The following is a 27074-nucleotide window of genomic DNA, read 5'->3' on the forward strand; positions in this document are numbered from 1 at the left end:
CTCCTCCTATCTGCACAAATAGTGAGCGAGTGTTTGTTTGAAAAGCGATTGGCCTCCCGTCTCGGCTCACTGTGGGCTGTTTATCTGAACCCCTCAACTGTCCAGCTGTCACAACAGAGATCTCACTCCACAACCCCCCCCCCCATGACCCGTGCACGTTCCGCTTCCCTCGGCCTCGTTATTGTGCACGTTTGTGTGTCTGGGGGTCCGTGCACGTGTGAGGATTCGACACGAGGGAGATGTGGATCTGCGGTGACATTGATCAAGTGCAGTGCGGCCGGGGAGAGAACATTTAGTCTGAGCCTCTTCCTCTTCCTCTTCCTCTTCCTCTTCCTCTTCCTCTTCCTCTTCCTCTTCCTCTTCCTCTTCCTCTTCCTCTTCCTCCTGTCGTGGCCCTTTCTACAATCCCACTACCAACAAGGAAACGAGTCTCAGAAGTTTTACAGTATTGTCACCTTGTTTTAAGGCTGGAGCATGGTGCATACCACAGGGTTTAGTTTGTAATATGCACCCAGATAGAAAACAGTTCACTGTCTTTATACATTTGGCTAGCCCCTCCCACTCTGGTTGGGGTTTGTTAAACAGTAAAAGGTTGAGATCCTTCGATCACAGGAATACAACGATGCCTAGTTAAAGCAGTCAGGCCAACATACATTCAGTGTCTACAGGAAAAACAGCATGATCAAGGAGAGCAATCAGACCAATATACATTGAGTGTCTAGAGAAACTTTAGGTTACAGTGTCTAGAGATTCAATCATGATCTATCAAAGGGGAAATAAACATGATTATTATGGTCAACTGTTATATTTCCCTTACACTCCTCACACAGAGACGGGTACAGTCTCTTCTCCTCCTCTCTTCTCTGGATGATTGTACACAACACAACTTTCTCTAACCCGTCTCCGTGGGCGACAATCATCCTCACACAGTTCATTCCTTCCCGCTGCTGTCGGCCGTAGAGTCTTGTTTCTGCATTGAGGAAGTGAGGATTCTGATCTCTGGTGTATACGATGACACAGAGCTTTAATACAATGACTCTGACGCTCGGGTATCAGAGAGGTATCGCTGCTAAAATTGGGAAGTGATATCGGAGCGCGTCCACACACCAGCGAGCAGAGCTGATATTAGAAAGCAAAGCAAATTGATTTTCAGACTCCCTCCATTATATGGACGGATGATAGATCTCTTTTCTTTGAGAAATAGATAGATTTTTCATTTGCTTTGTCTGCGTCTGAATAAGAAGGATGAAATACGTTTTGATGCCACGTCACTGCCACCTCCGTCGCTCTGCTTCGTGCCAGAAATGATCCAGTCGTGAATGTTCCCTCATTAAGAATCTCCCTTTATATTGATGTACAGATCTCGGGGATATTAGAATTAGTCTTTGATAATTCCCACACAATAGCAGATGTTGGAAAATTAACGGTGGAGTCACGCTGCTGCGGCCGCTTTCATCATCTGGAGGAGCTGAGCATGGAGCTCCTCAGTGACGTGTGGAATCGTTGAGGCCATTTTTAAAATTGATGACTACAGGCAAAGACATTGTTAAGTAGCAGCTTTGCCCAGTATGAGCAACACGTAGCACAGGGTGTAGAAATCAATACCACCCCCCCCCCCCTCTTTGCATTTCCTTTTTCATGATACACAGAACGACCGGAAAAGAAGAAAGACACATTTTCTGTTCTGGTGTTTCACTTTGCATGGTTTTTTATTTCTGTGGTTTCCCCATTTCGGTCACGACGCTGGCTGTTTGTCCTTTTTCCCAGCGGTGTGTGTGTGAGTCTGAGTGTGTGTGTGTATGAGTGTGTGTGTGCAGTACAAGTACTAGCCATTTTGGTGCCCTAAGCATAACTCCTTTATGTTGCTGCCCCCTCCCCCCCAGAAAAGTTTGTTTCTGCCAGTTTAACATTTTATTAAAACGAAAAAGGTTAATCTACTTTGTAAACACAGTACACAGAACAGCCAAACATACATACACACAAGTATTGTGATGTGAAAAATCAACGTAGAAATTAAATAGTCGTCCATAAATACAAACTTGAAAGCAGAAGTATACAAGTTAGCAATCTTCTTCAATAAAGCAAAGATTTAGAAGCAGATTCTGTTTTGTGATACACATGCCTAGAAGGTGCCTGATATTTCTATACTGAAATAATATCGGCATTACAATTGTAAGCTATTTTATTTAATGACGTTATTGTCGAGGGTTGATTTGTATTTCCTGTTCTAAGCGGGTTGTTGGTTGTGACTCTTATTTTGAAAGGGGGTTTTTAAAGGAAGTGGGTTCTGTGATGAGTGGAGTTGCAAAATGAGCAGAGAATAAACGGGTTTGCTTTGCCGAGCGCATGACCTGCTCTTGTGTCCTTTGTCGGCTGAGTTCGGACCTATGATACAACCAAACGCTCGGCTACATCATTATTATGACTATGATGATTTTTCAGTTGCCTATTTGTTGGTGCCCCCCTCAGGACTTGGTGCCGTACGCACAGGGCGTAGTTTGCGTTATGGGAGCGGCGGCGCTGTGTGAGTCTGTGTGTGTGTGTGTGTGTGTGTGTCTGCAGGGTCCAACCAGTCTCCAGCTGGTCCCATCAGACGGACAGGGAACCAGGCGGCCCAGTTCCGACCCTCCTCTCTGTGTTGATGGCAGCGAGTTAGCAATGAACCCCGGCGTGCTCTCTGCCGGCCCACAGACGAGCCAGCTTGCCCCAAACAAAGCCTTTTGTACGGCCGCTAAATCCAGCAGATGGAGAAATGGACAGTAAATGAAAGTGGAGGGACGGGGGAATAAAGGAATTTAGTGCAGCATGTTTGTGGGCAGGCATTTAGGCGACTCCTTTGGGAAAGCTTAACACCCTCACAATGTAATACTGGCAGAACCTAAATGTTCTCTCGTTGACGCGCTGCAGATCGGCTTTGGGCCCCCGTGCGGGTGGAGGAGCCAGCCGGCGCTCAGGGTCTCTCCGGGGCCGGAGGAGCCTTTATTAAGATGTTAATGGAACTGCCTTCATGACACATTTCCAGGGGACGGCTCTCCGGCGCCTCAATCTGCAGCCAGTCCTCATCAGTCTCCCTCTCCCTCACACTGCTCAGGCATTCAGCCCCAGCTCCACGTGTTCCTGCCCAAGCGCTCTCTCCCTCTCTATCTGATCTCCGCTGTCAGAAGCCGTCCCTATATTTCCCCACGTGTGACAAAGTTACGCGATGCCAGCGATAAGGGCGCAGCGATCCTGGCGCAGGGACCCGTAGAATAACAAGTCTGGCTGTTTGTTTGCGACTGATCTTCACACCGGCTGGGAGTCAGACTGTTACCTCAGCAAGCCATGAGGGCTGTTGTGATTTCTTTTCACTTTGTGTTTTATCTCCCGGCACTTTTCAGCCGGCTGCTTGTTTCCAGATCGCTGCGGCTACGCTGCTCCCGAGGCTGGAACAGCCCGAGTAGTGGTAGATCAAAGCCACGACAACAGACAGGACAGAGGAGGAGAAGGGAAACAGAAAAACTCAAACTTTACATGCAAATGCGTCGACTTCTCATTTTCGTGGAAAGCACCGGACGCATTGTCTCTGCCTCTCTGTTCACATCCATTTGAATATAAGTCAGTTTAGCCCCGAGCACCGTCAATAATCAATTAGCTGGTGTCATGGGAGGACGTTGTGTGTTTTTGTTTGGCGGAAACTTGACAATAAGTGAGCAACAAAAAAGGAGCGGGAGAGAGAGAGAGAGAGAGGGAGAGAGAGGGAGGGAGGGAAGGGGGGGTGGTGTGCTGTGGAAGACGCCATGAAGCAGCTGTCAGGAGCAGATGACTGTTAGTGTGTGTGTGTGTGTGGAGTGTGTTTGTGTGTGTGCTTGGCTGCATGTGTTTTGTCCATTGTAATTTATTGTCGTTTGACAGTGTGGCACATGTGTCTTTTGTGTGTGTGTGTGTGTGTGTGTGTGTGTGTCTTTTATGTGTGTCTTTTGTGACTGTGTGTGTGTGTGTGTCTTTTATGTGTGTCTTTTGTGACTGTGTGTGTGTGGAGAAAAGGCACAAGTAGGCAGGCAGCGAGGGCAACACAATCCTCCGCTGCCCACACTGCCCCCTGGTGATGAGGATGCCTCTGCCTACGTTTGTCGCTATGGTTACTGCAGGAGAAACCGGGTGCAGACATCGCTTGTCTAGTCTGCTCATGTGCTGTAGAGGAGCTCAGCCAACAGCAGCTCTGTCCCTCCACCGTACACACCAGAGCAATTACAAACAGGACCAGTCTCAGCCTCAGAGGAACCATTAACTCCTCCTGCTATCTCAGAGCAGAGTGTTAATTGACTTATGGCTGCATTTGCACAAGAGCTGTAGGATTCACCCGTCTCTGTATTCACCTGAATCCTCTCTGTGCTCGCTGGGTTGTGTTCTCCTGCGTGTGCGGCTGCAGGACAACACCGCACTCACGTTGTGCTTGGAGCCTCGGTGACATGTGTATACCTGCACCTCTTGCTCTGCCTCATTGTTACTGTTCCTCCCCAGTCGGCCGCGGTGTCTTATCTCTGTGGACGGCTCCTCTCAGTGTGTGGCAGCAGCAGCAGCGTTCTCAGCCCTCGGCATGAGACGGCAAAGAAAAGGAAAGGGGGGAATAGGCCCTTCCAGATGAATTCCCCAGTGAGATAGCAAACAGAAAGGACACACACGAACACACACACACTGATAAACTTTTTTTGTAGACCAAAGTAAATTGGGCTAAATTGATGATGAAAGACCTTGAAACTCCCAAAAAACTCATAGAATGTAGGCTACTCTCTAATCTCTCTGTAACATGGATGGAAGCGTAGAGGCAAACAATAAAATCTGTGTTTTTTTTTTTTTTTGTGTGTTACTTTAAATTCCTGGTCAGGATGTGAAAGCACCAGGATGGAAGGATTTTGGACGTAAAAGTTCGGACCGCAGCTCCTGCCGCCAGTCCTGCAACTCCAGACTCTTTACTTTGGCCCAAGGTGATTTATCGTGTCCAGGCCAGGGGAAATGAATTCTCCCCTTGGGATAACAGTCATGTTTATGCATGAATACATGACTCTGATCCGCACACTGAAACCGGTGGTTAGTGAAAGGGATGAGAGGTACTTAAAAAAAAAAAAAAAAAAAAAAAGGGAGGCAAGTTGTCATTAACGCTGCACAAAGTCTACGCCGATGATTCGTGGAAAACTATAACACTTTGCGAACGTTTTTTCTTCTGCTGTTGATTCCGACCTCGGCCTGACCTTTAAGATTACAGCCTTGTGCACAGGACTTGGTGGAATGTGCTGGATGCTGAGGAACAATGAATCCGTTTCTCTCGATGCATTTCTTCGGGAGCGCTTCTTATCAAATGATATCAACACAACGGCCATTGTGAATCACGCTGTACAAACTAAATGGAGCTGCATTTACAGCGTGCCTGCCGACGGACCGGTATTTGCTCCTGCCAGACAAATGTTATCACCACGAATCTCTGGAAAGGGAAGTTAGATGTTGTTTTCATTACTCTGCTTCCCAGTGTGCCCCCCCTTTACTATGGAAGGGAATCACTGTGTGAACGAACACGGTGGAGCCGCGGGACCTCACTCGCACAGACACATTATTCTGCCCATGTCACAATCAATGAGATGTGAAGCGGTGGCATCTTCATTCACCCTACAGAAGATGCAGAGACAAATCATTAGTGCGGACAAAGTGACATGATGGGAGACCATGCAGAAGTCATTATCAAAAACCACCGCGTCTTCACAGAATGTAGGTCAGAGGCTTTGTCACTCTTGTGCTGTTCCAACTGGGGCAATCTTGGACAGTTTGTCCGAGTGTGACAGCGAAGACTCGTGCAGCGGACGACTCGAGATCCTTGTGTTGTCTGTGAGGATGCTGATTAAATATGGCCGCTCTGTTGCTTTTGCCTGCCAAAGGGAGGCGGAGGTAAAATAAGGGAGGGGACGTGAGCAGGTTCGGACTTGACAGCAGAGAATAACTGTTCCTTTATCTCGTCTTAATCTGCAACACTTAGGGATTTAGCGCCTGATTTACGTGGACGGTGCATTCAAAGTGAATTTGAAATGTGAAATGTTGCTACAACCTCGGACGGACACTGATCTCCTCATTAGTCTCTAGATAGATAGATAGATAGATAGATAGATAGATAGATAGATAGATAGATAGATAGATAGATAGATAGATAGATAGATAGATAGATAGATAGATAGATAGATAGATAGATAGATAGATAGATAGATAGATAGATAGATAGATAGATAGATAGATAGATAGATAGAGCGAAAGATAGATAGATAGATAGATAGATAAATAGATAGATAGATGGATAGATAGATAGATAGATAGATAGATAGATAGATAGATAGATAGATAGATAGATAGATAGATAGATAGATAGATAGATAGATAGATAGATAGATAGATAGATAGATAGATAGATAGATAGATAGATAGATAGATAGATAGATAGATAGATAGATAGAAAGATAGATAGAGAGATAGATAGATAGATAGATAGATAGATAGATGGATGGATAGATAGATAGATAGATAGAGCGAAAGATAGATAGATAGATAGATAGATAAATAGATAGATAGATAGATAGATAGATAGATAGATAGATAGATAGATAGATAGATAGATAGATAGATAGATAGATAGATAGATAGATAGATAGATAGATAGATAGATAGATAGATAGATAGATAGATAGATAGATAGATAGATAGATAGATAGATAGATAGATAGATAGATAGATAGATGAATACTTTATTAATCCCGTGAGAAGAACCCAGGAAAGCTCTGGAATATTTTCCTCCTGGTCATTGCAGAAAGCGTCTCTGAGCTTTGTTGATGCAATGTTTACTCATAAGTACTTTGCACAAGCCTCATTGCATTTGCTGCTGCAAGCCAGCCCCCCCACTACCCCCCCCTCACATTTTGCACACAACGTGTTCACCCGGACGAGGGGTGAATAGGTGAAGTGAATTTGCATTTAATTACAAATCATGTACAACGTTTTCAGGCATTTTTCAGTAACGTTGAATGTAAACAGTTTTTCTCGTGCCTGGTTTCCTGTATCAGTCAAGAGGATTTGTTCAACATTCAGCTTTAAATGTCTTTTTTGAGAAATACAGACAATTCTTTTCTACTTAAAGCTGGTGATTAACAGTATCATCCCCTCCTCCCTCCCCTCCCTTCTCCTCTCCCTCTCTCTCTCTCTTGGAGGGTGGAAGAGTGAGAACGAGTGAGCGTAAGCCGGGTGGAAGGATGCCAGAGGGGACTGGCATGTGGCTTGGATGCTGGGAAAATGTCAGCACATTTTTGTATTCACCTGCTTCTCGGGACCTTCGCCCACAGACTGCCGCCGCATCCTTCTCGACTGAAAGGAAAAATTAGTTTTTAAAAGCGAGAGAGAGGGGCTGCTGGGCAACATGTCAGCGCTGAATAGATCCAGAGTACACACGAGCGCATTCCTCCTCACACACACCTCGTCTCAGTGCGGCGTAAATCCTTGGCGGATTCCTTGTGTGCATATACACTGACAAGGCTGATAAAGGGCACCGCGCCTTTGTTTGTTTTACCGAGGCTACAGTGTTCACGGGTTGTGTCGCTCAGCGCGTTAATAGCCTCAGTGGCTTAATGTCTGAAAGGCTAAAATATGGTGTGTGTCTGCCTGTCTGTTGCCCTGAGAACACGTACAGTAGCGTCCGTTTCAAGGTAAACAACCCCCCCCCACCACTCCCTCCCTTTGTACACGAAACTCCTTGACGCAACCCGTCGGAAAAAAAGGGAAAGCAAAGAGAAGAGGATAACATCTGTCGACAGATGGAAAGCCAGAAATCCTTTATTACAGATTCAGGGTAAAAAACATGTTTCTTGCAAAAGCTGCGTGTTAGAATAACAGGTTTTTATTCAGAAAAAAAATACAAAGGGCCCTGGATGTTTGGCTTTATTAAACTGAAACACTCAGGGTCGTCATCTGCAAGATTCCTCTTGGGTCGGATTGACCCCGAGTGTGTGTGTGTGTGTGTGTGTGTGCATGCATGTGATCGTGTCTATTGCCCTATGTGTGCGTCCTAATATGCCGGGGGAAGCAAGGACAACACAAGTGTTAAGAAAGAAGGTCTTCATGAGTGAGACGACACGTGGAGACAAGAGACAAGAGACTTTCTGATTGAGATGATGGTGAAACATATTCTGCTCATTTTAATTTCGGTTATTACTTCCTTTCCCGTCCATAGCTGAAGCTCCTCCTTTCAGCCTCTGTCTGAAACACTCACTTGATAAAGCCCAGTTTGTTCTGATTGGCCGGCTCACCCTCTCTGTTGTGATTGGTCAACTGCTCCCAGCACACGTAGGAAATGTCTTCCTTCGCTTTTTACATACACTAAACAACATACATAACACAGTAGAGGACAGAAACACTGTAAAAATCTAAATATGCAAAATCTCCTGCTGGCCCATCTGTACGTTGACCATGACTCATTAAGGTCAGGGGTCAAACCAGGCAGCACTCACAGGGTCGGATGTAACAATAAAACTGAAATCCACTGATTCCAGCTTCTGGTGCACAACAGAGGAGGAAACAGGGACGTTTGGGATCTTTACTTGCGACACTGAGTCAGACAGGAAGAGAGGAGGAGGTTGGAAGGGAGGGAGGGAGGGAGGGAGGGAATAGGAAATGTTTTCGCAGAAGTCAAGGGCAGCGAGAGCCAGTCAGGAACGGCACCTTTCATACAGCTCTAAGTGATGAAAACAATCTTTACAGAGACTTCTCGATTCCCGTCCTGAGCAATATGGCTCTGGTTTATACATCGAGATGTTCGAGATTCAAACAGAACTTACTCAAGTTTGGACAATCTATATCAAACTTTCATGTAAAACTAAATTTCCTTAGAATTCTGAAGTCATTTCGATCTGTTCAGGTGACGTAGACAATCCTCCAAAGTCACGTCTAGAGAAAGGTTCAGCTGTTCCTGTCAAACAATGCTGTTCTTTTTGATATTTAATATTTTGCGGTGCAGTCGGACCCTTCTAGAATAACTGGAATCTGGATTAGTTGCAGCGTCATTCGAATTAAATCTAGAATCAATAAAACTGATTCACGACTGATGTTCTTGGACTCAGACAGTTCTGGAATTCAGTGGAGTTCTCATGAAGTAAATCTGGATCAGACTCTTGGCTCCAAAGTCCATTTCCTGGTTGACTGCAGACTCATCTGCTGTTGGTTGACTGCTTAGTCTCAAACTACAGGAATCTCCCACGCTGTGCCGCTCGGGCTCGGATGCTCTATAGGTGTGTTTGGAGATTTAATTCTCCAGACTAATGGGAAGATTCTCCCATTGACTCCTGGTTGGTCCCAGCCAGACTGAAACAGCAGTGAACCAACCACCAAGTGTCCTAATTAGCCCACTTTAGCATGTTAGTCTGCTCCAGCTGCTCCTATTTATTTTACTGATGAAATGCTGAATGAGGCTTTTTTTCCCCCCTTTAGTTACATTTTCTCCCGGGTTGCAAATAGTCGATTTTTATCGTTTTTTCCTCTTTTCTCTGATTGCATTTTTCGCTTTTTTTTTGCTGGAGTAAGATTATATGTTTTCCCTGCTGCTGATGCAGTTAATGGGGAGCCGCAGCAGGACTGTTTTGTTTGGCTTGAGCGTCGACCTGCCAAGTAGCCTGCCCCCATGTTTCTGCCTGTGCAGCATCTCTCCCAAACTGAGAATGACAGAATGTGGTGATCTTGTGAAATGCTCTGGCTGCTCCCGATGCTGCTGTTCATGCTGACTCGGACGCAGGCATCACATCCTCTGCCACGGGACACACACTTATCGTGGAGGGCTCTCGGTTCCATCTCTCAATTGGATGGAGCGAGGCCAGCTTGCCTGCCGAAGCCTCATTTTACTGCTCCACTAAACCCGTGGTCCGGTATGATGGCTTTTAAAGCAGTCGAGCCGCAGCATCCCTCATCTTCTGTGTGTGCGGTCTCAGGAAAAAAAAGTTAATGTGAGGTGAAACCTGCCACAGAGGAATTCAGATCCCCTGAGTCTGGCATTGGACACACCGACCTGGCGTGGGAAGACTCTCTCTGATTTATTTTCAGTTATTGCTCCGTCTCTCTCCATGTTCTTTATTGCTCTTCTAGGTATTGCTCTTTTCCTCTCTCTCCGCCCTGCCCTCTATATTGCTCTTTCTACCACCGCTCTCTTTTGGGCTCTGGTCCCAGCATGCCTCACTTCTTCTTTAACAATGAAACAGATTTGTAATCGTCCTACTATGACGATGACCACACATTCAGCGTCGTCATCTGCAAGATTCCTCTGCTCATAAGAAAGAAGGTCTTCATGAGTGAGACGTATGTGGAGACAAGAGACTTCCTGATTAAGATGATGGTGAGACATATTCTGCTAATTTTAATTTAGGTTATTACTTCCTTTCCCGTCCATAGCTGAAGCTCCTCCTTTCAGCCTCTGTCTGAAACACTCACTGGATAAAGCCCACTTTGTTCTGATTGGCCAGCTCACCCACTCTGTTGTGATTGGTCAACTGCTGCCAGCACACGTAGGAAATGTCTTCCTTTGCTTTTTACATACATTAGAAAAACTAAATAAGAAAGAAGAGGACAGAGACACTGTAAAAGCAAAATATGCATAATCTCCTGCTGGCCCATCTGTACGTTGACCATGTCTCATAAAGGTCAGGGGTCAAACCTTAAACAATGAAACAGATTTGTAATCGTCCTACTAACAAAGATTAGTCTGTGATCAAACCCTAACGCTCAGAAAGCAACGAGCCGCATCGGGCTGCAGAGGCTGTGAGCTTGTAAAAGCACAGGCAACGTGAGACACTCCACTGGAGAGCTGCTACACTTAAGCCCTTTAAACATGTATTTTTTTACACGATAAACAGTCAAAGCATTGTAAGATTTGCAGTCCAGTGTTACGCGAGAGCCGGAATTAGACAGCTCCCGCTCTGAATGTCAATGCTTCTCCCCCCAAGCCTCGAGACCTACTTATGCTCATGCGAGTGTGTGTGATTACATCAATGACATGCTTTCCAGAGATCCAAGCCATTCCGCTGGGCGACTGTATCAAGATGTAGTCCAAGAAGAATACTGATGGATGGTTGTTCGGGGCTCAGCGGCCACATATAAAAGATGCTCTCCAGCGTCTGTCTGAAGTGTATGGATGGCCCCACTATCTCCGTGTTATATCTTATATACAGCCGAGCAGGAGGCAGACTGTGGAGCCTGTGGCCTGTGAAAATGAGTGTGAGCCACTTATCCCCGGGTTCACTGATGTAGTGGACGGGCTGCAGTAGCTCTTCATACACCTCTGACAGCCTCAGGAGCCGTGTCTGGTGTAACTCTCATACATGTGGGCCTGGCTGTCTCATTCCAGGCTGCTTCACTCTGCTCGGTTCACCAGAAAGGGGCAAAGCTCAGAGTCACTGCAGGGGTGGAAGAAAGAAGAGGTGTGATGGGGAATCAGGAAAAAAAGCCTGCTTGGCTCGCTGGTATTAGTGTGTGGAGTGGAGTCCTGGGTTTTTTCCTGTATCGCCTGGCAGTGCACGGCAGAGTATAATCTCGAGACGTCCACAGGGCTCTTTCTCTTCTCCCTCTGGTCCCTGTGACTTTGAACATAAGGAGAATTGGACTTCTTCCACCTCCGATCCGCCGCTGTTCTTCCGTCCTTCATCACAGCGCCGCGCGATAATGTTCCTACAAACGCTGCTTCCATCCCTCCCGTGTATCATACAGTACAATACTCAACCTTCGCAGCTACAGTGACTAATACCAGGCATTGCCATTACTCGGCCAAAACACGATTTTTCATCGCGGACCTTCGAGGTCACGATGACATTCCCTTCCTTCCACCTCCCACCTCCCCTCGACTCACCCATTCTGCTATGAGCAAGCGGGGGTGCAGTAGTGCCACATGTGTAATGAATGTGCTTCGCTGTGCAGCGGGCACGCCGGTACTCCAGGGCTTTTCCTATATGCCACTGCCTGTCTTTACGTTTCTGCTGAGTTTCAAAAAGGTCCTTTCCACTATTTATGAAGAGAATGTAGGTCACGAAGCGCAAACTCTTTTGTGCAGTGTCGTGATTAGGGTTGCAAAATTCCCGGAATATTCAAAGTTAGAAACTTTCCATGGGAATTAACGGGAATTAACGGGAATTAATGGGAATTAACGGGAATTAACGGGAATATAAACTGGAAATGTTGTGGGTAATTTATACTGACTGTATTTACCTTGTCATATACAGATTTATTTTGTCATAGGCTGATTTGAGCCCTGAGGAAACTTTGGGCACTTGACTATACGCTTCTGCATCGTTGTGTCATTCTTAACATAGGTCTTTGCACAGTATTTGCAAATGCACACAGCCTTTCCTTCTACATTGGATGGGGTGAAATGTCTCCACACATGAGATAGTGCACGTGGCATTGTTCTGTAGAATAAGATGAGAAAAAAGTTTGTAAAAAAAACACTAATGCAATGCCAGAGATATAAATAGTTAGCCAAACAATTGGAATCGTCTGTAAACATATTTCACAATTGATGGATAAACGTATGGAAATAGGCTAGATGAACAGATGAACAATCCTCAATCAGTATGCTAATATATTTCCCCCAGTAATATCATGGAAACTTATCTGACTAGTCCTGCACTCTACAGCAGGCCTCAATAGCCCTGCTGTAGAGTGAAGGATGCTGGGAGTTATCTGTGCATGTGATGGAAGAATGAACAGTGAAGGGTTGAAATTGAACGTGCATCGTGTGCTGCATTCCATACATCTTTAAAATAGAGTTTTGAATGATGTTTTTATTGCACAGCGTTTAATTTGTTAATTTTTTTTTTTTTTCAAAATTCCCCAAATTCCCAAGCTTAACTTCCCATGGAAACTTTCCAGAAACTTTCCAACATTGGTGTTATTTCATAAAGATCTTGTTCGGGCACCACCTCACAGCAGTGTTCCTGAAGCCTTCACCCTTGTGTTTTGATAGGAAAGTGCTTCGCTGTGGCCGTGTCCCTGCTCCGCTGTACGTGCACTGACTCACAGGAAACCAGCCAGTGCTGATTTTCCACCATATCCCAGCCAGCACTGCTTCCTGTTACGGGGGTTCACACGGAACAGGCCGGAAGGCATGCGTGTGCACTTCAGCTCTGGTCCCGCCAGTCACTCAGTCCGACTCCCAGCATGCTCTCTGGCTCCGTCCTGTCCTGGCGTGGCCTGTCAGCAGCTGTCGCACTCCAGAGGACGATCAGGTGGATTTTTCTTTACACACCCAGGGAAGCACAGGGCTCGGCTAATGCTCACTGCGGCACTCACTTCTCTTTTTATTATTTATTATCCATATTCATAGCTGGTCCCACTTGGACTTGCATACAAATGGAGTGTGAGCTTTTCTCTGTCTCAGAAGTTTGTTGCAGCTACACACAGTTGCACTCTATTTTTACCCTGGATGCACTTTATGTATATGTCTCACTTCATTCGTCAGTAAACCCATAAAATTAAATTCTGCTGGTTAAAATTCCTCTAGTGTACCCACACAGGCGGATGAATACGGGTGATGTGTGGTGTGGCGGGTCTTCCTCTGAGCCTCTCGGAGCAAACAGTCCACTCTGCTTGCTGGGCATGTATCCTTCAGTGTGAGTAAGCACCCAATTTCCTCACCACATGCTGTTATTGCCTCTCATCCAAGGGGAGATTGGGCTAAGTAACCAGCCGCAGACTTGATTTTGTGGTGTTTTATCACCTCTGATGAAATTAGAGGGCTCTCCACTGGGCCGAGGTGGAAGGGAAAAACACAGCCAGGGAGCGGCAGAGAGGCAGAACCATTTGTGGCGTGTGCGATAATGCATCTGTTATACGTGCCTCAGAAGGAAAGAGCCAGAAAATGGGCCCTAAAGGGGCGACACGTACGTTTTAGCAATTGGCTGTGTGCGTAGCCAACGTTCACAATAACAGCTGTTTACTTACCGACCTGGCAGAAACGCTGCGACTTCAGCATCAGGCGATGGTAATGTTAACTCTGATTCTGTTTCTATGGCTTCTTTTATTCAGTTGAAATTCACACGCTAACCAGCTAGCCCGGCCCTGATGTAGTATCACTCATAGATTTATATATAAAGGCTAGATGTTTCGTTCGACGGAGCCGGACGTCCGCACATGGTGGCCATCTTGCTAGGGGGCATCTCGCTCACCCATAACATTGTGTTGGTAGTGGTAAATAACCATAACTTGCTCAATTTTCAACCGATTCTTAAACGGTCTGGTTTGTTACAAACGTCAGAGATGTAGTTATGACACTGCATAAATTATTACCTTTTTTAGAAAATAACATAATTATTCATAAGATTGCAGTGTCATATCTACATCTCTGACGTTTATAACAAACCAAACCGTTTAAAAATCGGTTGAAAATTGAGCAAGTTACGGTTATTTACCACTACCAACACAATGTTATGGGTGAGTGAGAGCTGCCCCCTAGCAAGATGGCCGCCATGTGCGGACGTTCGTTGGCCGGCAACGCAGACGAGACATCTAGCCTTTATATAATAATCTATGGTAGCACTGCTCCGAGACATATTGTAACCTCTTATCTCTTAACTATGTGTGACAGTAGAGGAAATCTACATATTACACCTTTAGACTATCTGTACTATCATTGCAGACTGATGTCGGGCGGACAGTCGTACGTACCAAAGTCTGTTCAATGCAACACCGATATGCCTTTATTCTGCTGTGCCATTCTGTATAAAAGGTGCTAATACGGAATTGGTGGAGTTGTTGTTTCGACTTCCAGATGTAGTCACAGGACTGAATCGACGATGACTGTGTAAAATGTGGAGCCCTTATGACCAGAGAGGAGGTTTTGTCAAATGTCACACGTCTGATTCCGGAACACCGGCATGTGATTGAAAATGACGCTTTAGGGCAGATGTATGTTGTTGTGTTTGTTTCAGTGGAAACAAACCCTGCGTCTTAATGGCAATATAAGAGAGAGTCTGTTCAAAAGTGGGTTTAATGTGAGGTCAAGTCATGATGCTTGTTCTCTCTCAGTCAGTCCTGATGGGAGAAGAATGGGTTGTTTGGGGTTGGTGGTTAAATTCCCTACAAGTGCTTCCAATGCAATAAATCACAGTCATGAGTGTGAGTGTGAAAGTTTCCACAGCCGACCCTGAGCCGACTGATGTGTCCCCTGCTCTGGAGTTTGGACTTGACAAACACGGGCTGAACCAATCAATACTCTGCTTTACAATGAGGGCAGATTTGACCATAAACAAATAAAAGTCGATATCGTGGGTCGTCTAGTGCAAAATTATTTTTGGTTCATTGTGAAACTGCAGTGGACCAGAGGACGTTTATTTGTTTCAAATATGTTTATTGGGAAACCAATCACATAACAGAGAAATGAACAGTCGACAGTTATGTTTCCTTTGTTTTTTTACAGAAGGTGAAAAAGTAATCCCTGACAAAAAAGACTAATGACAAAAAAGAACAGTAAATAAACAAGCAATGCCCTGCATCAACAAAACAGATGAAACAAAAAGGACAGGACAAAAAAGAAAAGAAAAAAGACAACAGTGTGTACCCTCCCATCACCCCCCCCCAAGGAGTGCATCTAACTAGGGACTCAATCAGATTCTCTTTCGAGATGAGAGACCAAAGGTTGCCAGATTTGATCAAAGTCCCTCAACTTGTCTTTTAGAATAAATCGAATTCTCTCCAAATGCAAGGTGTCTGTCAAATCAGTCAACCACTGCTTAAATGAAGGGACCAGAGGACGTTTATTGAGGAGGAGGTCGGAGAATCAGCGAAGGAGCGAGGTTACCTGCAGAGATCATTAACCCGGTGGAGAGGAGGAGGAGCCCGAGAGATGAGTTTGGTCACACGCACGCTGAGCCAGAGACAGGAAACTCGTGTTCATGCACAAACACTCCGATTAGCTCCATCTCTCCATCACATGGCAGCCAACGCTCTCCTCCTCCATCACATGGCCTCAGCTCTCAGAAGGCTCACAAGGCTCAGAGGGTTTTCAGGTGTCGCTGAGCGTGTTGCTGGGTGTGAGTGGCGTGCGTGCTGCCAGCTCACTGGTCCAGCACTGGGAGCGGTGGGGGGGGGGAATAGCGATCACACAAACTCTCCGTCATGTTAATTGCATCGACGGATAATTGATTTCATCATGAGACGAGTCCCAGCAGCTGACAGCAGCAGCAGAGAGGACTCGCGCTGACACGTCTGCGTTACATCATCGGTCCCGTTGTCGGCGTTACGTCACCGCGCTGGTCCGCGGGCATCGAACCCGTGTGTCACCCAACTCAAAAACAATATACTTCCTCACATGTGTAGCTCATCCATTTTTTAAGCCACGCAGCGATTCACTGGGATGGTTTTCCTCTCTCTCTTGTGCCGGAGGAGCTCAGGAGAGGAGTGTGTGTTTGGAGCTGCCTCTCCAGCGCTTGGGTGTTAGCCAACCCGGAGCCGGTGATTACAGAGCCACACCAGGCCTGTATCATACACTCCTTAGATGAAACAGTAGCAGCAGAAATTGAGGGGATTACTTTGACTGACAGTTATATTTTCCCTTGCCTGCACCCCCCCCCCCTGAGAATCTTACATAACCGTTTTTTTTTTTTTGGATTCCGCCTGGTGACTACCGAGTGAAACAACACGTCTCATTGTCTGATAACTGGATATTAATGTACGTTCAGACCAAAACAATAACACAGGCTCAGTCTCTGTTCCTCTCCTTCTCCGCTTCCCCTCGTTTTTCCTTATCTTGACCCCCGTCCCTCCCTCCCTTCCCTCCCTTTCCTCCCACTCCTCCCTCTCCTCCCTCTTGAGTGTGCCAGGCAGCCTGTGTAAATTTGCTCCAGATAATAGTGGACGTTCTGTGCCAGCTTCTGGAGTTGTGGCTGCCACCGTGGATTCAACGGCTTGTTACCCAGCTGGAGCCATGTCTGCAAGAGTCCTTCCCCTTCCTTCCTTCCTTCCTTCCTCTTTCCTTCCTTCCTTCCTCCAATCGTCTATCCGTCCTGCTCCCTCTGACTTTCTTTCATCTCCCTATTTGTCTCTCACCCACTCAAACTGGGGGGGCGCTGCTCTGTTATTTTTTTCTCCTTCCCACCCGCTTTCACAGGCCATCATTCACTCTTTCCGTCCTCTTATCTCAGTTGATGTATTTTATTGCTTGCCTTACCCTTTTCCTATTTCCTCCCGATCCTTCTCCCTCCTCTCAGTCCTTCCAGCAGTAGCTTCCTCGGCCACTGAGCCGAACGCTCCGGCACCGCTCTGATCCCGAGAGTGAGACACATGGTGAAGCAGCGAGTGGGAGAGTGAGCGAATGCACTGGGAGATATGTGGTTATGGAAATGGAAGAATTTTGTTTAAAATGTGATTTTCTTCATTAATCTGCCTCTGTGAACCTGAAACCTTCCCCACACACACAAACACACACACTCCACATGGAGCGAGTGTTTACTCTCCCACATGTCCTCTCTCTCTCTCTTGCCGTTCGGTGGCGCTCAGCTGTGGCTTTGGCGTGATTACTTGACAGAAGGTTCGGTCCGTTGGCGCTTCCTCTCTGATTGGGTAACTGCACACGGAAGGTCAGAGTCCAAGCCTTGTTTTTGCAAGAGTGCAGCTGTAGGCAGATAACACTCCTGCAGGGAGGGTCTGTTGATAAAGAAAGCAAATACACACCAAAAAGAGCAAACAGACAAACACACACATTCTATGGTGATGCTGCTGCTTGCTTGCACTCACACACACACACACACACACACACATGGGTTGTGCTGTGGCCTGCCCTTGTTTGGGTTCATGTCATCTGTATCTTTGTCTGCTTCAACAACTCTTAAACCAAAGAAACAACCTCATACAGGAAATTAAATGAATTATAATCCGCTTTACTGAAGTTGGAATCATTAATTTAAGTCAGTAGACTTTGATATAAATATGAGGATAAAAAAAACACGTTAACTTTTCAGTGTCGTGCTTAAAGTTCACAGATTCAACACTACGCCCGTTTCTGTCTCGTAACTCTGACATAACAGCAGCGATAATTTGAGATATTACTTTCAATTCCTTTGGACTGCAGGATATTACAAAGCTTCAGAATGGTAGGATTTTTTTTTACAATTGTGTATGTCTGCAGCTATAAATAATTCATACAGCTGTAATTCATTTACAGATTCACCACAGGTACTTTACCTTTCATGCTGCTGCTGCACAACTGCCATCCCTCCACATTACGGCTTTCATTACACCTCTCTATTGACTCTCAAAGTGACAGGGGAATATTGAAGAGCGTCCGATTGGCTGAGGTGTGAACGGCGTCAGTCAGGAGAGGCTGATGCAGTCGCGTTGTGTTTCGCGAGCTGAGGTGAGATATCGGATCCCGTGGCCTCCAGTGACATCCTGCTGGGTTTGTTTTTCCTCGCCCACTGAGGATTCCCTCTCCTCTCGCTGAGGCCCTTTACAATTTAGATTTATGGAAATGCCTCCTAATAGAAAGACGCTTTCACAGGATGACAGACAGCGATGATGAGGCGCACGCCACATCGGCGCGGGTGGTGGGTTTTGCCCTGCAGAAGATCACGCCTCAGGACTCAACATACAATTTAGTGGGGAAAAGCACATGGAGGCTGTTGGTTGTTGTGTCAGCGGAAACAAGGATTGGGGGGGGGAAATAGGAGTTTAATTCATGCACGTCTACGCTGGATGTGCCCCTGTCTATATTTGTGCAAGCCTTTGATTGAGGATGTGTGTGTGTGTGTGTGTCTGCGTGAGCTCGTTCAAGAGCAGGCAAGTGAATGTCTGTGCATCTGTGTGTTGGGAGGAGGCGGCGGCTGTGGGAGGGGAAACAGAACTCATTAGCATAAGAATAACAAGAGTAATCTCTCTCAGTGGATTGTCACAGATTTTTAGGCGTAATACCAGTGTGTTGTTGCTCAAGCAGAGTTTGAAGTGTGTGCAGCGGGGGGGAGGGAGGGTGGGTGGTGGAGGGAAGGAAAGATTACACACACGTGCCCTTGTTTGCATTCAGGGATAAGCAGCTATGGTGAGACTGGATGATTCCTGCGTCACGATGACACGCTTTTTTTCTGCAGAAGATCTCTGAGGGGCCGGTTTTAATAATCTCTTTTTGTCCATCGGAATAATAACTCCGAGAGGCCGAGGTGCAGGGAAGTAGTTTGCTTATGTCGGCGCAATTCATCGGAAGTCAATTGACGGTCGTGAGCGAGTGCGCTGATGTGGGTCACTAACAAAGATAGTGCTACTAAACACAGGATGCTCTGTGAGAGTGGCCGTACAGCACCTGCTTAATCGTGGAGAAGTGCACATTAATTTACCGTGCACCTTTAGATAACAGCTCTTTTTTTGCCGTAGATCTGACTCTGCACATACGTGTGAAGACAAACAAAAACAAAATGGTTTTACATGAGCACTTCACTCGCGGCGCTGATCCCACTTTCCTCACACAGACGGAATTATTCGGCGTAATCAGCTACTTTCCAGCGAGAGGAGCGATAGCAGCGACTGGAGGGCTCGTGGTTTCTGAGGGTGTTATCCCTCTCCGCCCCTCATGTCATTTCCCTTCCTGTGGCTGGAAGGATGGAAGGAGGGATGAAAGGAAGGATGGGAGGATGGAAGGATGGGAGGATGGAAGGATGGAAGGATGGACGCAGAGTTGATGTGCTGAGTTTTTTTCCTCCCGGAAGCAGAAACTGATTTATCCGGCACTGGAGCAGAGAATTTTATTTCACATTGAGACAAAAGAGTGTATAAATATAACTTGAGCTCAGAGACTCAAGATGCCAGCGATTCCTCTCGTTATCTCCACTCCTGATAGCAGCAAAGAGAGAAGACTAATGGACTAACCTCTACCGCTGTAATCGCTTTTTTATAGTCTCCTATATAAGAAGATCTCCCTTTAGGGAAGAAGATTAAAAATTTCTATTTTTACCGTGCAAACGTCCACATGAACTGAGAAGCTCACCACGCGATGAGCGTAATATTAAACGTTTTAAACCTTTTCACTCGCCGGGTTGTTGATTTTTGTTCCGAGTTGTCTCTTTGATTCGCGGCGTATCACTTTTACTCACGCATTAAGATTTCACGCTTTACATTAATCACTCAGGGAATAACACATTAATCCGAGGCATGAAATTATGATCTCCCATTTCCTTTTCCGATCTGACAACAATGGATTTAGCACCGTAAATGGATTATGCTCCATGTTCTTTATCTCCCGCGATACAATTGCTGTAAATACGAATTCAGGAGATCAAGCAAATTTGTCTTCATTGTTAAGAGGCTTAGTGAAAAGACAAAAAGGAAATAAAAATCAAAAAGGCACAAAAAACCAGAAGAGCTGCTGTCTGTTCCAGGGTGACCGGGGGGGGGGGGGTTTAGAGCTGCTCCTGCTCCAGAGGCCACTTCCCAAATCCTGTTCTTCCCTGATTCTGCTCGCTGGCTGCTGCTCTGGCCTCAGGCTGTTGTTTCCACAAGCCACAGCCACGGTTTGCATAGCTTATCATTACACATTCTCTCACGTCTGGCCTTTCCTCTCCGTCCTTCAGCATCTTTTCACAAAATGCAAACCACAGCGTCTTGCCCAGCGGCCGGGGAAATCACCCAAACATCAGCGAGAGGAACCGGCAGCCAGACTCGGTGACAGAACCCAGCCGGCCAGCGGGAACAGTTTGTTTTAACGAGTGCTCAGAAGCAGCCGGGCTGAGTGTTGCCAATGCAGCGTTTTGTGAGCCTAACTATTCATTATGAATGGAAGTTCTGCAAAAAAATCTGTATTTCCTTCCAGGCCATGATCACAGCTTGCGTGTGCGCAGGAATGCGAGTTCTTCCCTGTGTCTCTCGACTCCGTGTTCCTTTTGCCTTGCATGTCTGCCAAAGAGATTGTCAGATGAGCGTTAGGATGGAAATCTACTGACAATGGCCCGTGATGTTTTACGTCTTTTTGGGGGGTTTTCATCCCCCCCTTGCATTTCATATTCCTCTGTGATGTAACACGCTGAAGCAGCTGACAGTTTGTCATCACGCCAGTCAATGTTTCCTGCCTGTGTGCGACGACTTGGGTTGTGATGTGTCAACACTCTGAAACAGTTGTGTTTGGTGTTTGTCAGAGAGCGACAGGCGTCTGCTTTATCGTGCGTTAGAGCAGAAGCTGATTTATTGATATCGATAATATCGGTTGTTGTTGTTAGAGCCGCAGCATCGTTGCAAAAAAAAACCAGGATCTCAAATTTCAAAGCTGCCGACAAAATAAAAAAACCTTAAATCTTTGCGCTGCCGACACAGTCATGCCCTCTTCATTTTCTAGGTCAGTAGGTGACTATGATTTAGCGTGAATCATTCCTGGTTGCATTTATATGTTAATTCCCTTCCTGGTAATTCTGACTCCTCATAAACAAAAGAGAAAAAGGCGACGCAGCTTTGAACCGAAGCGCACGAGAGGTGACGTGCCGTTGTTCCTTTTCTCTTCCAGTCTCCTCCTCAGCTGCACAGCACAGAGACGACTCTGTCAAGTGCAACAAAGAGTCGGTCATGCAATCAACTTAAACAAAGACTTCTCTCCCTTCTGTTACCGAATGCAATATGAATGGATCACCTCTGTGGAGGCTTTTATTTACAGCGCTCACCGGCTCCCTCTCTGCAGCTGCTGCCTCCACACGAGGGAGAGATGCAGATATTTCTTCCAACGACGACAAGGGAAGAGGAGAGGAATGAAAGAGGGAGAGGAATGAAAGATGGATGGGAGTAAATGTTGTACACACACATATATACGATTAAAGGGTGGGGGGTGCAGCGGAGCCTCCAAAGGGCAAAAGGCTGCAGGGCTCGAGTGAGAAGCCGCCTCAGCAGGAGGCTGATTACACCACCAAAGGGATCCACTTTGCACATCCAGCAAGTACAAACCCACACAAAGGAGCAAGGCAGCACACAGGCAGCTGAGTGGGGGGGTGGGGGATGGAGGGGGGCGGCAGTGGCACTTTTATGACCATGCTAATAAACTGCTCCCGGGACAGAGCACCTCCCACACCTCCGCCTGCACACACGCCAGGAGAACAGCTTGACCGGGCCTGAGGACCAGTGTTTATGGACACGCGGATCGATACGCTTCCCCCCGAGGGTCTATATTTAAGTCGGAGCTGAGTAGCATACCCGTTGATCACAAGGGGGGAGGGAGGGAGGGGTGGGGTGGGGGGGGGGGTGGCCATTACAGGATTTGGACAGGGGGCAGCGGGAGGGGCAGGACACGGTTCAGAGCCAAATCCCCAAACCGCCTCCGCAAATCAAACTTGTCTCAGACACACACAGTAGCTGCAGGAGCCGGGATGAGCACTATCTCTCCTCCTAACCCCCCCCTCCCTTCCTCCCTCCCTTCCTCCCTCCCTTCCTCCCTCCCTCCCTCCCTCCCTCCCTCCCTCCCTCCCTATCTTCAACTGCAAGTTCTTGTTAATTTAAGGCGAGTTGGCTTTTTTTTTTTTTATATATTCCAGCCACATCTTTCACCCTTGATTCTCGGTGCCTTCGCTGCTGCGAATGCAAATCCAGGAGCCGTGACAAACGATGTCGGGCCGACTCTGACACGTCCAAGCCCCCCCAGCGTCCCCCCAGCGTCCCCCCACCCCCCCCATCCCTTTACCTCCTCCAGCTCCACAGTAATTACCCTTGTTGGATCGCTACGCCTAATCATACTTGATTTTGGGGGAAGCGCCACCATTGTCTCCACTTGTTAGCCCCTCACACTCCTCGGTTCTGATAGAGTGAACTGATAAAACTGGGGATATGAGGCACAAACACACACACACACACACACACACACACACACACACACACACACACACACATGTACTGTATATTCCTTGGGGGGGGGGATGTTTTCATGAGGAAGCATGTGTGCAGATGCGACACCGTGGCTGATTCATTCACAAGATGACTGTTGTGCCCCCCAGAGGTTAATCCCTCCACGATCTGATCTTGTCAGCCAGAGATGGATAGAATAAAAGGATTGAAAAAAACAAAACAAAAGCAATGTTTACAAAAGAATAATTAATAGATTCAGATTCCTTAAAAGGCCGGGGGAGCGAGGGGAGGGGCACGTGGAAGTGGCTCCCAATTTGTTCTCACTTGTTCCAGTAATAAGATCCAGGCCTTCCTTTCCAGTGGACGGGATAATGAAGTCCTGGGGACAGACGGCACCGAGCTGTGTCTCTGGGTCTGTGGCTCGTGGACAGAGATCACTGAGCATGGGGCTGTGGATGCAGAGTTTTGCTTGTTGTATGTTTTAACAGATAAATATGGAAAATGGAGAAATGACTCGGGCTGTTGTTTTGATGGTTTGGACTGAAAAATGGTGATGGGAGGTGAATGCTGCCGTAAAATCACACCTTGTGATATTTGCACTACCACCAATCAGTATTATTATTACTGTATATCTTATTTGATTGCTTTCGTTTCATTTTTCCTTTTTATATTCCTTTTTTTATTTATTGTCTTGCTTGTGTGGAGAACACAGAGATTTCAGCTGATGTGTAAACATGAATCTGCTTTGTAATTTTATGCTGAAGTATTGTGGTTATTGTTGGTGTCATATTTCCTGAAGACTATTTCAGAATCAGAATCAGATCAGAATCAGAAGTATTTTAATGCCAAGTACGTTCACACATACATGGAATTTGCTCTGGTTATTGGTGCAAACAATGAACATAGAACATAAAAACGCAATAAATACAACATGCATGGAGAGCAATAAAAAATGGGAAACTAGTATATATTTACTCACTGTCTACTTCTTATTTACTCACTTTTTATCAATATTTCTATTATTACTGAACGTTTAAAGCCGAACATCCCAAAAAAAATCATTATTTAAAATCCTGTTTATACACACGTCGATACATGTATACGTATTAATATATAACTTTGGTATTTAGATCATTTAGATACATTTTGTAAAATTTGCACTACCACTAATCAGTATTATTACTACTGTATATCTTATTTTATTGCTTTCATTTCATATTTATTGTCTTGCTTGTGTGGAGAACAGAGAGATTTCAGCTGATGTGTAAAAATGAATCTGCTTTGTAATTTAATGCAGAAGTATTGTGGTTATTGTTGGTGTCATATTTCCTGAAGATTATTTATATTATTATTGAACGTTTTTAGCCAAACATCCAAAAAATCCTTATTTGAAATCCTGATTATACACACATCGATACATGTATACGTATCAATATGTAACTTTGGTATGTAGATAGGTTTAGATACATTGTAATGGTCAGTCCAAGGCTTTACGAGAGTCTGAGGTTCTTAGAAACCTCTTGCTCATTGTGTGACAGCCTCAGTGTGAGTCAGGTCAGGCTCATTTCCTCCGCTCTAACCTGCCTCTCTCTCCTGCGTCGTCCCACTCGGCCCAGCAGCTCCTCAGGAATGTGCACCATAATGGTTTCCGACAATTGTCTCGTTAAACCTCCACGAGCTCATCGCCTCGCTGGAGCTGACCTTTGACCTTTCAAGCACCTTTAATGAAGACTCTCTCCCAGTCGTTCACATGTGTTTCCTGTGTATGCAATGTGAGTCACTGTTTGATGTCTAACGTCTGTTCTCCCCTTGTTTTCTTTTCCAGAAACATGTGAAGACCTTTGCGAAGTTTGGAAAGAATTCGCCTCTGACAACAAGAAGGCGAAGGTCTCCTCCCTTCTGCCGCTCGCCCTTTCTCTCTGCTTCCTCTGCACCTCCCTGGCAGGCCCGTTCGACATGGAGGGCCGGCGGGCTACACGCAGGACTTTCTCACCTCAGGGTGTAGCTCCTCTGCTCGTCCTCTGGCTCTTGGCATCCCCCGTCTGGTGCAGTGGGCCGACGTTCACCAACTTCCACCCTGAGCGCCGGGAGTGGATCTTCAACCACTTGACGGTCCACCAAACCACAGGGGCCTTGTATATTGGAGCGGTCAACCGTGTGTACAAGCTCTCAGGCAACCTGACCCTCCTGGTGTCCCACGATACCGGCCCGGAGGACGACAACAAGGCCTGCTACCCCCCGCTGATCGTCCAGCCGTGTTCTGAGCCCCTCGTCTCCACCAACAACGTCAACAAGCTCCTCCTCATCGATTATTCTCAGAATCGGCTGCTGGCCTGCGGCAGCCTCTACCAGGGCGTCTGTAAACTCCTCCGACTGGACGACCTCTTCATCCTAGTGGAGCCGTCTCATAAGAAAGAGCACTACCTCTCCAGCGTCAACCAGACTGGGACCATGTATGGGGTCATCGTGCCTTCACAGGGGCAGGACGGGACCCTGTTCATCGGCACAGCTGTAGATGGGAAACAGGACTACTTCCCCACCATCTCCAGTCGGAAGCTGCCCCGGGACCCAGAATCCTCGGCTATGCTCGACTATGAATTGCACACGGACTTTGTGTCGTCCCTCATCAAGATACCGTCGGACACACTGGCCCTGGTCGCCCACTTTGATATCTACTATGTTTACGGCTTTGCCAGTGGCAGCTTTGTTTACTTCCTGACTGTCCAGCCCGAGACCCCAGAGAACAGCATGTCCTCGAGCGGCTCCACCAACGACCTCTTCTACACCTCTCGCATCGTCCGCCTCTGCAAGGACGACCGCAAGTTCCACTCCTACGTCTCCCTCCCCATCGGCTGCGTGAAGAACGGCATCGAGTACCGGCTCCTGCAGGCGGCCTACCTCGGCAAGCCGGGGCGCGTCCTGGCCGCCTCGCTGGGCATCGGTGCCCAGGATGACGTGCTCTTCACCATCTTCTCCAAGGGCCAGAAGCAGTTCCATCAGCCGCCAGATGACTCAGCACTCTGCGTCTTCACCATCCGGGACATAAACGCACGGATCAAGGAGCGCCTGCAGTCCTGCTACCAGGGAGAAGGAAACCTGGAGCTCAACTGGCTGCTCGGGAAGGATGTGCAGTGCACCAAAGCGGTGAGTCACACTGACAAGTAATGCTTTGAGAACATCCTCGCAGATTCACATTCATTTACTCATTTAGAATCTAGAATTTAAGATTGAAATATATCTCTTCCATGTGCTTAATTTGGTTATTTTCTGCTTTCCTATACATATTATTCATCCGTGGTCCTGTTGTCATTGAAATTAGTTGATATTTTAGATTTGACATGATCTCTCTGACGTGCAGTCCCTTGTCCCTTGGCTGTTTTTGCACTAAGGAGTGGTTTTGGTGAAAAACTAATGCTTGCAATCAACTCAGAATCATGAAAAAACCCTAGTTTGACCCCTCACAAGTTACTTAAAGCCAAATTTAACATTTTCGATTTTTCAAAAATCGGTTACAGGTACCCCAACTTTGAGCAATTTTTTAGGAGGTTTCCCAGGGGAGTTTAATTTCAACATTTTAAGACATGATATTACACACCTTCCTAAACACAATTGTGAAGAAATTTCTTGGCAAGGATTTAGTTCCCAGATTGGTCAAATATCTGCTAAAATGCCCTTACTATTGTGCAAAATCACACCATGAATTTTCTTAAGGTTCTTTTATAGATTAAGTTCAATATGTTATCAATGTTATTATCAAGCCAAACCCAACAGTTCCCACAATGAGCAAACACAGCCGACAGATGAGGGGTAAAACTTTCATAGAGTCATTAATGAACTCTACATTTCAGTGGCTGTAATCGTACAAAGGTCCAACAACATCTACGACTTGTTTATTTCCCCAAAACCAGATAGTAAACAGGAGCAGACTGACCGAAGCGTCTCAATGAGCCGAGAAACCGCAGCGTTCAAAGTTTGAGGGCGTGTGCTGTAAAGAAAATAAACTCAGCAGCGATCAGGAAATGCTTTTGAATTGCTATCACATCTCAAAGTGTGTGTTGTAAAGTCAAAAAATACATGTTTCTTTGTTTCTAATCATCAAAGTGATCTTATTCAGCTTGAGCTCAGAATAAATAAACACACACTCCTTCTAGAACAAGGAGAAGCAGTTCAACTTACTCTGCTTCTGACGCTCAGATCACACACCACCCTCTTCCTTCTATATCGCCAATTATCCTATAATA

General features: G+C 46.3%; 1 protein-coding gene across 1 annotated transcript in view; it reads left to right on the plus strand.

Moving 5' to 3' along the window:
* Positions 1-27074, plus strand: part of plxna2 (plexin A2) — a 196252-nt gene that overhangs the window by 3069 nt on the left and 166109 nt on the right. The window contains exon 2 of the mRNA XM_061074305.1: positions 24659-25977. Within this exon, the coding sequence (XP_060930288.1) occupies positions 24790-25977 (1188 nt within the window). The 5' untranslated portion in view covers positions 24659-24789. The remainder of the gene's footprint in view (positions 1-24658; positions 25978-27074) is intronic.

Source organism: Limanda limanda, chromosome 7 (assembly GCF_963576545.1).
Source record: "Limanda limanda chromosome 7, fLimLim1.1, whole genome shotgun sequence".
NCBI classification, from domain to species: Eukaryota; Metazoa; Chordata; class Actinopteri; order Pleuronectiformes; family Pleuronectidae; genus Limanda; species Limanda limanda.